The sequence below is a fragment of the Nerophis ophidion genome, linkage group LG05, assembly GCF_033978795.1.
Source record: "Nerophis ophidion isolate RoL-2023_Sa linkage group LG05, RoL_Noph_v1.0, whole genome shotgun sequence".
Lineage (NCBI taxonomy): Eukaryota > Metazoa > Chordata > Actinopteri > Syngnathiformes > Syngnathidae > Nerophis > Nerophis ophidion.
In genome coordinates, this window is record NC_084615.1 from 57,914,778 (window position 1) to 57,931,569 (window position 16,792).

Here is a 16,792-nt window from a genome sequence, read left to right on the forward strand (position 1 = left end):
TATATATATGTATATATATACATATACATATATATATGTATATATATACATATATATATATATACATATATACATACATATGTATATATATACATATATACATACATATATATATACATATATATATACATATACATAAATATATTATATATATGTATACACACACATACATATAAATATATATATATGCATTATATACATACATACACACACATATACATTCATATATATATAAAATAAATTAATAATTGCTGACTCAGCTGTACCTCCTCTCTGGTGCTCACAGCACGCAGTTTGACCACACCGTCCTTCAGCTCCTGTTCTCCAAGTATGGCCACCAGAGGGATCCCCGACTCCTCGCAGTGCTGCAGCTGACTCAGCAATTTGGGGTTCTTCTTATACATCACCTCTGCCTGTAGATAGACACACACACACACTTGAGAATTTCTTATATACTTATTTACATAAATACACATATAGATATTTGTATATACATTTATTTGCATACTTGTCCAGGGTGTACACCCCCTACCACCCGTGTACAGCTGAGATAGGCTTCAGCACCCCCCGTGACCCAGGAAGGGACAAGCGGTGGATGGATATATATATACTGTATAAATACACATATTGTATATGCATATAAACACACTGTATATACTCATATTATTACATGTATGTATTGATTGGCAACACTAAATAGGCCCTAGTGTGTGAATGTTGTCTATCTGTGTTGGCCCTGTGATGACGTGGTGACTTGTCTAGGGTGTCCACCGCCTTCTGCCTGAATGCAGCTGATGGATGGATATATGTATATGTATATATACAGTATACGCACAAACGCGCGCGCACGAATGAAGAATATACATATATATACATATACATACTGTGTACAGACCACTAGAGAGCATTAAGGAGGTGGCTGACAGAATAATGTTGACCAAGTTGACATCCATAATGTCCATTCCATCTCACCCAATGCATGGCACTGTGGAGACCCTTTGTAGCTCCTTCAGCATTAGACTATTACATTCACAGTGCATGAAGGAGCACTACCACAGGTCCTTCCTACCCAAAGCCATAAGCCTTTACAATACACTTATAAGATTACTGTGATGTTGTTAATACATTCTGTATATAAAGGTATACACATACTAGATACTAGTAATTGGTAGAATTAGTAAACTCCATCCATCCATCCATCATCTTCCGCTTATCCGAGGTCGGGTCGCGGGGGCAGCAGCCTAAGCAGGGAAGCCCAGACTTCCCTATCTCCAGCCACTTCGTCTAGCTCTTCCCGGGGGATCCCGAGGCGTTCCCAGGCCAGCCGGGAGACATAGTCTTTCCAACGTGTCCTGGGTCTTCCCCGTGGCCTCCTACCAGCTGGACGTGCCCTAAACACATCCCTAGGGAGGCGTTCGGGTGGCATCCTGACCAGATGCCCGAACCACCTCATCTGGCTCCTCTCGATGTGGAGGAGCAGCGGCTTTACGTTGAGCTCCTCCCGGATGGCAGAGCTTCTCACCCTATCTCTAAGGGAGAGCCCCGCCACCCGGCGGAGGAAACTCATTTCGGCCGCTTGTACCCGTGATCTTATCCTTTCGGTCATGACCCAAAGCTCATGACCATAGGTGAGGATGGGAACGTAGATCGACCGGTAAATTGAGAGCTTTGCCTTCCGGCTCAGCTCCTTCTTCACCACAACGGATCGATACAACGTCCGCATTACTGAAGACGCCGCACCGATCCGCCTGTCGATCTCACGGTCCACTCTTCCCCCACTCGTGAACAAGACTCCTAGGTACTTGAACTCCTCCACTTGGGGCAGGGTCTCCTCCCCAACCCGGAGATGGCACTCCACCCTTTTCCGGGCGAGAACCATGGACTCGGACTTGGAGGTGCTGATTCTCATTCCGGTCGCTTCACACTCGGCTGCGAGCCGATCCAGTGAGAGCTGAAGAACCCGGCCAGATGAAGCCATCAGGACTACATCATCTGCAAAAAGCAGAGACCTAATCCCGTGGCCACCAAACCGGAACCCCTCAACGCCTTGACTGCGCCTAGAAATTCTGTCCATAAAAGTTATGAACAGAATCGGTGACAAAGGACAGCCTTGGCGGAGTCCAACCTTCACTGGAAACGTGTCCGACTTACTGCCAGCAATGCGGACCAAGCTCTGACACTGATCATATAGGGAGCGGACCGCCACAATAAGACAGTCCGATACCCCATACTCTCTGAGCACTCCCCACAGGACTTCCCGAGGGACACGGTCGAATGCCTTCTCCAAGTCCACAAAGCACATGTAGACTGGTTGGGCAAACTCCCATGCACCCTCAAGAACCCTGCCGAGAGTATAGAGCTGGTCCACAGTTCCACGACCAGGACGAAAACCACACTGTTCCTCCTGAATCCGAGGTTCGACTATCCGGCGAAGCCTCCTCTCCAGTACACCTGAATAAACCTTACCGGGAAGGCTGAGGAGTGTGATCCCACGATAGTTGGAACACACCCTCCGGTCCCCCTTCTTAAAGAGAGGGACCACCACCCCGGTCTGCCAATCCAGAGGTACCGCCCCCGATGTCCACGCGATGCTGCAGAGTCTTGTCAACCAAGACAGCCCCACAGCATCCAGAGCCTTAAGGAACTCCGGGCGGATCTCATCCACCCCCGGGGCCTTGCCGCCGAGGAGCTTTTTAACTACCTCAGCGACCTCAGCCCCAGAAATAGGAGAGTCCACTACAGATTCCCCAGGCACCGCTTCCTCAAAGAAAGACGTGTTGGTGGGATTGAGGAGGTCTTCGAAGTATTCCCTCCACCGATCCACAACATCCGCAGTCGAAGTCAGCAGAACACCATCCGCACCATACACGGTGTTGATAGTGCACTGCTTCCCCTTCCTGAGGCGCCGTATGGTGGTCCAGAATCGCTTCGAAGCCGTCCGGAAGTCGTTTTCCATGGCTTCCCCGAACTCTTCCCATGTCCGAGTTTTTGCCTCCGCGACCGCTAAAGCTGCACACCGCTTGGCCCGTCGGTACCCGTCCACTGCCTCCGGAGTCCTATGAGCCAAAAGAACCCGATAGGACTCCTTCTTCAGCTTGACGGCATCCCTCACTGCTGGTGTCCACCAACGGGTTCTGGGATTACCGCCACGACAGGCACCAACAACCTTGCGGCCACAGCTCCAATCAGCCGCCTCGACAATAGAGGTTCGGAACATGGTCCACTCGGACTCAATGTCCCGCACCTCCCTCGTGACATGTTCAAAGTTCTCCCGGAGGTGTGAATTGAAACTCTCTCTGACAGGAGACTCTGCCAGACGTTCCCAGCAGACCCTCACAATGCGCTTGGGCCTGCCAGGTCTGTCCGGCATCCTCCCCCACCATCGCAGCCAACTCACCACCAGGTGGTGATCGGTAGAAAGCTCCGCCCCTCTCTTCACCCGAGTGTCCAAAACATAAGGCCGCAAATCCGATGACACAACTACAAAGTCGATCATGGAACTGCGGCCTAGGGTGTCCTGGTGCCAAGTGCACATATGGACACCCTTATGTTTGAACATGGTGTTTGTTATCGACAAACTGTGACGAGCACAAAAGTCCAATAACAAAACACCACTCGGGTTTAGATCCGGGCGACCATTCTTCCCAATCACGCCTCTCCAGGTTTCACTGTCGTTGCCAACATGAGCGTTGAAGTCTCCCAGTAGGACAAGGGAATCACCCGGAGGAGCACTTTCCAGTACTCCCTCGAGTGTACCCAAAAAGGGTGGGTATTCTGAACTGCTGTTTGGTGCGTAAGCACAAACAACAGTCAGGACCCGTCCCCCCACCCGAAGGCGAAGGGAAGCTACCCTCTCGTCCACTGGGTTGAACTCAAACGTACAGGCTTTGAGCCGGGGGGCAACCAGAATTGCCACCCCAGCCCGTCGCCTCTCACTGCCGGCAACGCCAGAGTGGAAGAGGGTCCAGTCCCTCTCGAGAGAACTGGTTCCAGAGCCCTTGCTGTGCGTCGAGGTGAGTCCGACTATATCCAGCCGGAACTTCTCTACCTCGCGCACTAGCTCAGGCTCCTTCCCCCCCAGTGAGGTGACGTTCCACGTCCCAAGAGCTAGCTTCTGTAGCCGAGGATCGGACCGCCAAGTGCCCTGCCTTCGGCTGCCGCCCAGCTCACAATGCACCCGACCTCTATGGCCCCTCCTATGAGTGGTGAGCCCATTGGAGGGATGACCCACGTTGCCTCTTCGGGCTGTGCCCGGCCGGGCCCCATGGGAACAGGCCCGACCACCAGGCGCTCGCCATCGTGCCCCAACTCCGGGCCTGGCTCCAGAGCGGGGCCCCGGTGACCCACGTCCGGGCGAGGGAAATCTGGGTTCATTTCGTTGTAATTCCATAGAAGTCTTTGAGCTGCTCTTTGTCTGATCACTCACCTAGGACCTGTTTGTCTTGGGAGACCCTACCAGGGGGCATGAAAACCCCCAGACAACATAGCTCCTAGGATCATTGGGACACGCAAACTCCTCTACCACGATAAGGTAGCAGCTCAGAGAGGAGAATTAGTAAACTCTTATACCTAATACTATCAATCAATCAATGTTTATTTATATAGCCCCAAATCACAAATGTCTCAAAGGACTGCACAAATCATTACGACTACAACATCCTCAGAAGAACCCACAAAAGGGCAAGGAAAACTCACACCCAGTGGGCAGAGAGAATTCACATCCAGTGGGACGCCAGTGACAATGCTGACTATGAGAAACCTTGGAGAGGACCTCAGATGTGGGCAACCCCCCCTCTCAAGGGGACCGAAAGCAATGGATGTCGAGCGGGTCTAACATGATACTGTGAAAGTTCAATCCATAGTGGCTCCAACACAGCCGCGAGAGTTCAGTTCAAGCGGATCCAAGACAGCAGCGAGAGTCCCGTCCACAGGAAACCATCTCAAGCGGATCAGCAGCGTAGAGATTAATGTAATTTGTTAATACAAACATGTGATATTAGTAATTAGTATAATTAGTACACAGTTGAATAAATAAAAATGCAGATAGGTTGCAAAAAGGCACACCTTGATGCCAGCATTCCAAAGTTCAGTGACAAGTTTGAGCCTTTCGTCCATCAAGTTCTTCTGAGCAGACGCCACCATCACCTGCACCTCAGTTGTACGAATCTTTGCCGCTGAAGCCTAAATGAAATGTTATGATATTAGTAAAAATTACAAACATCACAGAGCTTTGACAAATATCTTACCTCAGCTTTTTGCTCCATTATGGAGAAGATTCTCTCAATGCCAATGCTGACACCCACACATGGTACTTTCTTGCCATTGGGGTCAAACATGCCCACCAAGCCATCATAGCGTCCTCCTCCAGCAACACTTCCCACACTCACTCCCTCTTCAACAGGGCACCCATTTTGTTCTCCTGTGGAGGACCGAGTCAGCACTGCTTCATAGATAACTCCTGTGTAATAGTCCAGGCCTCGAGCCAGACTCAGGTCAAACACCACCTGGAGATCACCAAATATATCAAGTATACTGTAAACAGTGTGTCTGTGTGCTGCAGTTTTCTACCTTGTCTGTAACCTGAAAGAGCTGCAAGTAGCTGAAGAGCAGTTTTATGTCAGAAAGACCTGCAGAAGCTTGCTTGCTCTTAGACATTTTCTCATCCTGAAGAAGGCGCTCTGCTAAATTCATTCCACCTTCAAGATCAAAGACAACATATTGACAAGCATGTAGAGCACATAGATAACATTTACTTTCTGGATGTATTACATGCAACCACTAGAGGTGCTCTTTCTCTCACGACCTGAATTAATGATTCCATACCACTGTCCCGCCGAACATTAGCTTGCTCAGGAATTTATCCATTTGACTTTCTCAATGGAAACATTTTTCTGAGATGTGACAAACTGATATCTGATGGTCTGTATATGCAACAACACTGCAGCACACCTTAACTTTTAGCTTCATGTTATGCTCGCTGGCAAATTTCACTACAACACAAACCCTGACTGAACTTAAGGTAAAACTCTTACCAGGTTATGAGCAAATAAATGTAGTGCATTCACATAAAACATTTAAAACATGTTACTGTATTACATTCTGACAAAAAAATCGCATTTGTGTCCAAATATTAAGGTCTTTTTTGAAATTTAATTTAAATTATGCTAGCAATGAATAACTTGTGATTAATCATTCAAATTCAGAAGTGTGGTTAATCTGATTTTTAAAAAACTATATTTTATATAACAGATTATATTTATGTGAACCGTTTAAAAGTAAAGTTCCCCTTTAACGCAAGTACAGTTAGACATTTATTGAAGTGTACAATTCATTTAATGTTTGTCTTTCACAGCTAGCATAGGTTGCCCTCTCCTCCTCCCTCCATGTGTGTCTACGCTAACCCAGTGAAGGCAGTATGTTAAAGTAATGTAAACTAATGGTTTTCCCATGGTTATTTAGACCCAAATTTTGAATTAACGTTATGGTAACGTTAGCATTAATGTTGCATTTTAGAACTGTCCGTATTACTTCATTTACCAAATGAAAATAACCGGTGTTCGAACATTTGTTCATCAATTCATGTAGTACCCACGTTCTAATTGTGATCCATCGCAGTTTCAATAATTTTTCCTACCTCTAATATGCTTGAAGCCAGTGATATAGCACGTTGGTGTTTTATTAGCCAATGTATTACCAACATACTAAAAGATACATATTATGTTATCCGGTTAACTGAATTAAGTATTTTGGCAGCAATTGAAAGCTCAAGAGTGTACAGTCATCCAAAAAGTTTTTTGGTATTCTTACCCTGCATACTGACATATTCACCAATCTGGTCTGCTGCTTCTTCTGACAAGCCCTTTTCCTCAACCATCTCCTTCCTCACATCCTCCCATGGCATCTGGTACAGCACCATGTAGAAATAAACATTTATACTTGAAATATGATGACAAATCATTCTAAAATGTCTTTGTATTGCATTCGTATTGTATATTACTTGATATTATTTTGCTGTTTGACATGCATCTTGGAGGTCATAGATCTATTAGCCAATAGTTGCGTAAAAGTTCTCCTCCACTAAGTAATCAGGTGCTTTTGAAGTTTATACACATTAGTAAGTTTGCGTACCTTGTCCAGTTTGTCCACCGTGGAACAAATGGTGCGGAACTTATCATCTGGAACGCCACACACGGCAAACATCCCATCAAGGATGCGCCTGTCGTTGACCTGGAATTGGTGCATATGGTGGCAGAGATGATGGCGCTCTTCAACGGGTTTGCTTGATGACTTGACTGGAATTATATGTGTCAATCGAATGCTACCTTGATGCAAAAGTCACCAAGGTCCAGCTGGCTAAGGATTTCGTGAACGATCCTTAAGCACTCAGCATCCGGAACCATGCTGTCATGCTGGCCTGCTATGTCAAAATCCTAAAACAAAGAATCATTCATGAATGATTGGCCACTAACAGCAGAAACATAAATTCAAAAAGAACTGGTGGGTGTTATTGATGACATGACATCACCAGGACTGATTCTTCAGTCCATCACCTCTCATCACTGCAGCCAAGTATCTACAAACCATTTGATAACTATTTCAACACATGAACTATCCTGATGGCTAGTGTACAGTGTATTTGGAAGGTATTCACAGCTCTACGCTCTGTAATGTAATGTTACAGCCCTTTTTTAAAATCGACATATTCACAGCCTTTGCTCAGTACTTTGTTGATGCACGTTTTTGCAGCAATTACAGCCTCAAGTCTTCTTGAACACGATGCTACAAGCTTGGCACACCTATCTTTAGGCAGTTTCATCTATTCTTATCTACAGCACCTCTCAAGCTCCATCAAGTTGGATGGGAAGCAACGGTTTTCCTCCAGGATGTCTCCGTACATTGCTGCTTTATCTTAGTCTAGTCAGGGAGGTCATTAAGATCCCGATGGTCACTCAGACATATCAGCCTACCTAAACCTTAAAATCTGTCGTAGTGTCGTCACATAGTGAAATTAGTGCACTTATTACAAAGTGAACACATGACTCACACACTGGTAAAACTCTCGATAGCGTCCACGGGTCATAGCAGGGTTATCACGACGGTACACTTTAGCGATGTGGTAGCGTTTGATGTTGGAGATCTTGTTCATGGCCAGGTAGCGAGCAAATGGCACCTGAAAATGAGGAGATTAAGGACAACACACTTTTTCATACAAGACTTGCTGGGTGTTCTATCATGAAAAGCCGAATACATGATGGAAGTACTTTGATATGTACAAATATGACGCACAGGTGAATCTCACAAAATTTAAATAGCTTTGAAAGTTAATTAAATTTTTTAGAAGTCAAACTTGTCATGACCTTATGGCATTTTTTGGACTTTTTTCGTTTTCCTGGGTGTGGTGTTACATTTGTTTGAGCGCTCTCATTGCTAGTTCCTACTTCCTGTGCCTTTCACTTACTGCCACTTCTCCTCTGGTCTGAGCGCCGCTCCCCAAACCTGTCCCTGACTGGTAACCAGGACGCGTCTGTTCTTGGTTACCAAACAAAAAGAGTCAATCTACCAACACTCAATACTTATTTTGTGTCGCTGGATAATTTTATTGTGTAATGGTGTTTTGCAACTTCTGCTCGTCTGCATTGTAGCGTGTTGCTTTACATTGTGTACACTTCCTAGTTGCCCTAATTTTGTTTTGAATACCACAAACCACATCTTTACCCTGATACAAACATGTTGAAAGGAGAAACTGGAAATTGTGACGTATGCCTGTTCAAAGTAAACTCAAACCAAAACCATTCTGCCTGCTATTCTCTGCATCACGCTGCAAGCAGTACTTACAAATCCTGACAAAACTTAGATTTCTATTGATTTACATCACACAGTCACATATTTCCACAATGTTTAGGATAAACACTCACTGTAATTGAACAAAAAACCTAGTGCTCAAAGGATCATATCAGTATGTCATATAATATATTCAGTACTATGTAAACATACTTTCAGCTAAGTGTCTTTAAACTGACAATAGAAAAAATGTGTAACAAATGTAAAATGTGTTCACATTACTGTCTTTCAGCTGTTTACTTCAGAGAAACAGCGTCCTCTGTAGTTCGGAGACATCTTATATCACTTTGGAAAATGCGGATTCTCAGAAAAGTTAACTAAAAATGTAACTTTTAATAATGTAAATACCTTACAAATTGATGCTTGGCCTGGCTGGTATCAAATATATTTCCAGGTAAGGATTTATCAAGTATAGCTTCTCATATTATGTTCCCCGCAGTCAGCGTCACCAAACTTTTTTCTTGTCTGCGCTGCTGCCCGGCACATTTCCTACTTAAAACATGGATAACAAATCAATTTAAAATATGAGTTAGTTCAATGTTATATATTTTTTTTATGTGGGTTAAAACATTGCAACTTCAGTCCGGCTTGATGTGTCGTCTTGGAAACGCTCCAGTTGAAGGCGGCGGTTTTGCCTTGCAGTATACGCAGACCTAAGAGGTTGTGTTTTCGCCACGGTTTGTTTGTCTGTCTGTTAGAAACATATTCAAAAAGTTATAGATTTTGATGAAAACTTTAGGAAATGTCTGAAAAAAAACAATCCTTTATCTCCTCTTTAAGACCTTCCACACACGGATCTAACACCCTCGTGCTACTCAGGGAATTTTGTGAGATGTGGTTTACTTCCAGACTGACCAATTCAAAAGTGCCAGCAAAAACTACACTGACCAAGTTTTCATTCTATACAGTCACACGTTATCACGGTATTATTGTGATGATTTTCATACTGAAATACCGCGGGATTTATAATACCGTTACACTCCTACAGATTTCTGCTCTAATTAAATAATTTACCGGAAAATCATTCCTGAGACTTTAATTGTTCTCTTATTCCTAATTGAACTACTGAAATCAAATCACTTTGAATAAATATATTCTCATTTTGAAGTTGTTTACAAGTCTCGGCAACACTGTTTATGTGAAAGTCGTGTACGTGAAATACTGTGTGCGTGAAGAACGTGTATGTGAAGAAAGTGTATGTGAAGAAAGTCTACAAGGACCGTGTGCGTTAAAGTAGTGTTCGTGAATGAAGTGTTGGTGAAGGACATGCACGTGAAAGACGTTTACATTAACTAAGTGTACGTGAAGGACTGTGTGCGGGAGGGACATGTACGAGAAGGACATGTAAGTGAAGAAAGTGTTACATAAAGTAGGGCTAGACAATTAGCCAAACTTTGATTTCGATCATTGCTTGTCACAATCATGAAAATATAATTAAAAGAAAAAAAAGATTAATGGTCCGCACAACATGCATGCAAATTCCGGAGCTTATAACAGTAAAAGGAATAAGTGAACGTGTGAGTGAAAAAAAGACCACGTCTACTAGAAGTTTGGGATATCATCATGGTTGCTGTTTTCTAATTTAACATAGAGCTAATATAATAAATAAATGATAAATGGGTTGTACTTGTATAGCGCTTTTCTACCTTCAAGGTACTCAAAGCACTTTGACACTACTTCCACATTTACCCATTCACACACACATTCACACACTGATGGAGGGAGCTGCCATGCAAGGCGCTGACCAGCACCCATCAGTGTCTTGCTCAGGACACAACGGATGTGACGAGGTTGGTACTAGGTTGGGGATTGAACCAGGGACTCTTGGGTCGCGCCGTCCCCTAATGCCTAATTAATAGTCACTGAAACAAAATAAAAAAGTGAGGCATATTGATTGATTGATATTGATTGATTGATTGATTGATTGAAACATTTATTAGTAGATTGCAGAGTACAGTACATATTCCATACAAATGACCACTAAATGGTAACACCTAAATACGTTTTTCAACTTGTAATCAATTCATGGTAAATATCATTTCCGCCTTCACATAACCGCGATTGGAATCACATAATTTACCAATAAAACGGAATCCGCTGATAAACACAAAATAATTACAGGGAAATTTACATAAATGTGAGTGAAATATTGTCATTGTGAGGAGAAAGGACATTTGTTTGGGAAAACAATGTGTCGGTGGGCTCTCATTAATCCCTGAAACATGTCATAAACCAAACGTTGATATGATCACGTCAAACAGTGACTAAACTACTGAGCTGAAGCTCGCAAGAATAATCCATACACATACTACACATCTCATCTACTTGTGTTTTTGTGAATTACATCATCGATGTAAGATTGCGGGGGTGAGGGACAAGCGGTAGAAAATAGATGTATGGATGGATGTAAGATTGATGTACAAGCAGCAGCCGCAACTTGAGAGTCGCTCTCATTTTTTTGTACAGCCCTTTCTTTACTTGTCAAGCTGAGAACAACAGCACAGCACACTTTCGCCCTTCACAATAATACCGCTTTGCGCCACATCTGGTCTGACTGGGCTAACAAAATAAAGGTTTAAAAAGATAGCTTTTTACACAAGCACTTATTGATACATTTTCACAATTATTACAATTATTATACTTTGACTTAAAATATTGGTAAAAATTGTCCAAAGATGTATTGCACCAAAACCTTTTTTAAATGTTTGTATTTTATTAAAAAAAACATTTTATGACATTTTAACACAAAAAGCAAACACTATGGTGGCTAAATAAGGTTAAATGGTAAAAAACTAAACAGAATAAATGTTTGTGTCTTTTTAATATTGTTATTGTTGTTTGACTTTATTGTTATTACTATTATTATTTTGGCTTATTGTGGATAATTCATTACTAATTTATATCCGTTTTTTTTAACTATACTTAAATTTTGGTTTGGTGATAGAATAAATATTAATGTTTTAAATTAAATTAATATGTTATTAATTGTTAATATAATACAAATCCAAAAAATTGTGATTGTTATTTTTGTCCTGTTTAATCCAGCCCTTACGTGATGGAAATGTATGTAAAAGACGTGTAGGTGAAGAACGTGTTGGTGAAGGGTGTGTACATGAAGAAAGTGTACATGAAGAACTGTGTATGTGAAGGATACAGTAAGATCATATCTAAGGGACAGCAGTTCTCCTCCTTGGTCTTTAAGGTCGTAGATGAGCTTGGAGTCTTCTCCATACTTCCCTGTCAGTGTTTCCTACATAACAGCAAGCAAATCACATGCAAATTAAGGAAATGTTTATAAATTAATACAATTATAAGTACAAGTTTTTGGAATTTTGACCTTCAGTTCAAAAACTGGCGTGTCGATGGTTTCTGCTCCATGACGTTTGAAGCAGCTGATGATAATGTTGAAAACTTTTTCTCTTATGGCCATCTGCTTGGGGTTATAGTCCCTTGTTCCCTGACACAAAGAGAAAGATTGCACACTTCAGTGTGTCTCTACAAAAAGAGTCAAAGACACTTAATGAGAACAAGATAATTCACCCCCTCATTTTCATCTCGTAATGGTACCAACGCGCATAGCTGCTGAAAGCGACGAAAAGCATGAATGCTCTTGAAGCATGCGCATGCCAATTTATCGACGCTGGAAAATTTACGAAATTTAATTTTCATTTGTCGTCGTTTATTTGACTTATCGAATATCGGCACAGGCCTAACTTTTACCAAATTGGTACTTTAAAAAGGCGCCAAAACTGGTACTTAAAAAATGTTAAACAAAACAATTACTTTTTATTTTCATGGAACTTTTTGACATTCTAGTTGAACTGACTAATAATCTAAATACTTCAATGACATAAAATAAAAAATTAAGTAATACATTAAAAAATATGAAATACAATTTACAAATTGTCCAACTTATTTCAGCATTAACAGAACAAAGACAATGTGCAAAATTCTTAAAAATTGGGGTTGTTCCAAAACGTAACCTCGCTTGCCATAACAGTCATTGGTGCGTTCTTCTTTTTTTGGCCCAGTTAATACTGTGTATATAAGCACCAGTACTATTACAGAACCAGGTTTTGGGGCCAATCTCTACATGTAACTTGCCTTTTAAAAAGAAAAACTAACTTTTAGATAATACCTAGATGGTACTGTGCTCTCTTGTAGTTGTTGCATTTTTCCTTGTTTCTTGCTTTGGAACAATTGACAACACAAGTCAGATTCCGTGTGTGTTAAACGTACTTGGCCAATTAAGCTGAGTCTGGTTGTATGAAAAACATTACAATAGTACCACAAACAACTACAATACAGTACTTTCACAAAATAGTAATGTGAAACAATCACCTCTTCTACCAGACTGAAAAGGACTTCTTTAAATTATTTTGGTTTATTCTGATTGGCACGTTACCATCTCATTAGATCCAACATGTAACACTATCTAACTGCCAAAAAGGAGATGACTTAAAGGGAAACTGCACTGTTTATGGAATGTTGCCGATGTTCACAATCAATATGAAAGACATGACGACGGATGTATTTTATAATGCATTCTAACCCGTAAATAAACGTAAAACAAGAGTCCGCTTATAACAAAGTATTCTGTCCATAAATCCCTCTAAAAACATCCAAGGAGGGCCAACAATACTCCATTTACATTTTAGTGATATTGTTATAAGCACTAACGCAGACAAACTATTTATAGCGGCGCTGTAATGACAGTGAGCTAATAGCTTGTGCTGGTTGTTTTTGACATCAGTGGCTGCAGTGAGCTGCTTTCAGGCATCGGAGCTCAAAAGTTTATTCTATATCATAAGTAATGCCTCTCCTTGATAATAGAGGAATGAAGACATAATCTGACAAGTTGTTCAAATTTAGCATCCAATGTGGACCCAGAAATGACGAGAAAGACACAAACAATATGCTTTGTTCTAACCCCTTTTTTTCTTCCCCAGGATTATGAGTCATTCTTCTTCTAAATGGGAATATTTGAACTCCGTAGCAGTTGGCATCTGAATGACAGCAGTGACAGCACGGAGTAATAATCAGTGATGTTGTGAAGTAAAAAGCGGACGATGTGATGCATTATATGAATTAATGCGATGCCAAACGCTTAAAATACGTAAATATTACATGTAATTATAAATGTGCCACTCATTAGATTACGTATATGCTTACAGTGTGCATATGAAACCTAAAGGGAAGTGTTTGGATGTTTTAGAGCGTTTTATAGGCGGAATAGAGCGATTCCCATAGGCTCTATTGTAAGCAGACTTTTAATCGCATTTAATTACTATTTAGAATGCATTAAAAGAAGAAAAACATACGTGTTCTTCTCGTACATAAGGATTGTGATAATAGGCGAAATTCCTAAAAAAAAATAACAGTTCCGCTTTAAAAAGGGTGCTTTGAGGAACACCTCAGTTATGTAAATCACCCAGTGTTCTATGTTGGTTACCAAGGTTAAAATGTCAATGCAAAGATCTGTCACTGTGTTTACAGTGGTCCAACTTCCTCTATAGAACAGGAGCACTCTATTGTTTTTTGGGGCGTTTGTTGCAAAAATGTTTATTCACCGCTGTTATGGTGTACTCAAGGCCACCAGTTGTATAGCCCTGTACTATGCCAACTAATGGCGGGGAGGCTTACAACTCAAAATGATATGCTCACAACTTCAAACAAAACAAAAAGTTGAAACACATGCTCATGCCTCAAAATATTAGCAAGTTGGGGCAATTGTAGAGTTGAGGTACTACTATCTCAAAGTATTACTACAGATAGACTTAGAGGACACAGAAAGTCATTTGCACAACAGTGTGCATTGTTACCTTGGCTGTCTTCAGGACGAACTGATTCTTTCCATCGTCTCCTCCCAACTGTGCCTTCAGCTCCAGAAGTTTAGCCACTTCTTTATCAATCTGTGACGGACAAAGGAATAATAAAAATGACATCACTTTTTACAAATCATACACACATTGTAATTCAAGCCTACCTGTGCAACAGTAATTCCCAAAAAAGAACGGCGAGATTGGACAAAGTTTAAAAGTGGTAGGCCCACCATAGCAGAGCAAGTGCGCACCGCAAACATGTCCAGTATGTTCATTCAACAACACAAGGTGAGCAGTGTGCCATCCAGTGGAAATGGCAGCCAAAGCAATATATTCCGTAGACGGTCATGTGATGATGATGGTGTAGGTCAGGCAGGAAGAACAGGAGAAAAGTGGTAAGCAACCCTAACACTTGGGGTGTCGAGGTATGATGCATCATCATCACAGTTGAGGAGGATAGAACATAAGAATTACCAAGTCATTCAAAGCATCCAACCTCCTGCACATACATACAATATTGCAGTATTTCAGGTATAAAGTATGTACAGAACTGTGTACATTACCTCTTAAGGTAAACATTTTAATAGCCTGGCTCTCAAACGCAGTTAAGACATCTACATCTGCATCATCAATAACAACCTTTAAGTAATATTTGTGATGTAACCAGCATTTTAGCATATTAGATGAATGAGTGCATTTGCAGTGTAAGCGCAGTGTGTCAACGTGGGTACTGCTATTGCGTCATCCTCTAAATTCCACGTACATTACATTATTATTTCGCGTCCATCCTACATTTGTCATTACATTGCCAGCATTTTCAAATCACGTTAGCAGAAGACAGCCATTATACAAAAATAAGATGTTGAATTGTGATAAAATACACGAAGCGGCACTACTTTTAACAATGGCGTGTAATACATGTACAGAACACTAATTATTGTAATAAATAAATACAGCATGTATGTATCGTTACACAATGGTGACTTATAAAGAGCTCATGACTGAAAGATTGCTGACCTGCTCTTTGTTCGCTTTCTCAGACTTCATTTTCCGAACTATTTCACCTTGACTTTTAATAGCATCCTGAATTTTTGCTTTGGCTTCCATCGCTGCTCGAGTGACCTATGAGGCTAAGACGACGTTTGCTCCCAGATCGAGCATGAAAAGCAGAACTGAAGCGGAAGCGGAAAGGGTATTATTTCTTCTTCTTCTTCTTCTTCTTGAGGCTAGCTGAGTGGGTGGTACCTGACGTCATCACTCGCTGAACCACCATCCGGACTGGAGTGAATAATAACAATTAAAGGCCTACTTAAACGGGGATAGCAGGTCCATTCTATGTGTCATACTTGATCATTTCACGATATTGCCATATTTTTGCTGAAAGGATTTAGTAGACAACATCGACGATAAAGTTCGCAACTTTTGGTCGCTAATAAAAAAGCCCTGCCTGTACCGTAAGTAGCAGACAATGTGCATGTGACGTCACGGGTTGTAGGGCTCCTCACATCCTCACATTGTTTACAATCATGGCCACTAGCAGCTAGAGCGATTCGGACCGAGAAAGCAACAATTTCCCCCTTAATTAGAGCGAGGATGAAAGATTTGTGGATGAGGAAAGTTAGAGTGAAGCACTAGAAAAGAAAAAAAAAGGCGACAGTGGGAGCGATTCAGATGTTATTAAACACATTTACTAGGATAATTTTGGAAAATCCCTTATCTGCTTATTGTGTTACTAGTGTTTTAGTGAGAATATATAGTCATACCTGAAAGTCGGAGGGTGAGGTGACCGCCAGTGTCTCTGATGGAAGCCATAGAGTAGCCAAGAAAGTCGCAGCTGCCTCTTTGACAGCTGCTGCAGGAAGAACGATACAAGCTCCGCTAATGTCTCCGGCTAGAGACGACTTATTACCACAATTTTCTTACCGAAACCTGACGGTCAACATGTGGCAGAGAAACATATTCGCTTGACCGCTCTGTTCCATATTAAAGCTTCACAACAAACAAAGAAACACCGGCTGTGTTTTGGTTGCTAAAGGCAGCTGCAATCCACCGCTTTCCACCAACAGCATTCTTATTTGACGTCTCCATTATCAATTAAACAAATTGCAAAAGATTCAGCAACACAGATG

The 16,792-nt window shown here is 41.9% G+C and overlaps 1 protein-coding gene across 2 annotated transcripts in view; it reads right to left on the minus strand.

Annotated features, from left to right (window-relative positions):
- hars (histidyl-tRNA synthetase) overlaps positions 1-15,865 on the minus strand; it is a 17,914-nt gene extending 2,049 nt beyond the window's left edge. The window contains exons 1-13 of one of the 2 annotated variants that reach the window (XM_061901576.1): positions 15,681-15,822; positions 14,828-15,074; positions 14,664-14,753; positions 12,179-12,298; positions 11,996-12,091; positions 8,045-8,170; positions 7,323-7,430; positions 7,129-7,227; positions 6,808-6,901; positions 5,569-5,696; positions 5,247-5,504; positions 5,065-5,181; positions 267-413 (exon numbers count right to left, since the gene is read on the minus strand). In XM_061901576.1, the coding sequence (XP_061757560.1) occupies positions 267-413; positions 5,065-5,181; positions 5,247-5,504; positions 5,569-5,696; positions 6,808-6,901; positions 7,129-7,227; positions 7,323-7,430; positions 8,045-8,170; positions 11,996-12,091; positions 12,179-12,298; positions 14,664-14,753; positions 14,828-14,938 (1,494 nt within the window). In that variant the 5' untranslated portion in view covers positions 14,939-15,074; positions 15,681-15,822. Of the gene's footprint in view, positions 1-266; positions 414-5,064; positions 5,182-5,246; positions 5,505-5,568; positions 5,697-6,807; positions 6,902-7,128; positions 7,228-7,322; positions 7,431-8,044; positions 8,171-11,995; positions 12,092-12,178; positions 12,299-14,663; positions 14,754-14,827; positions 15,075-15,680 lie in introns of both variants that reach the window. The other variant, XM_061901577.1, reaches the window with a different exon arrangement.
- Between the last annotated feature and the right edge of the window lie 927 nt (positions 15,866-16,792).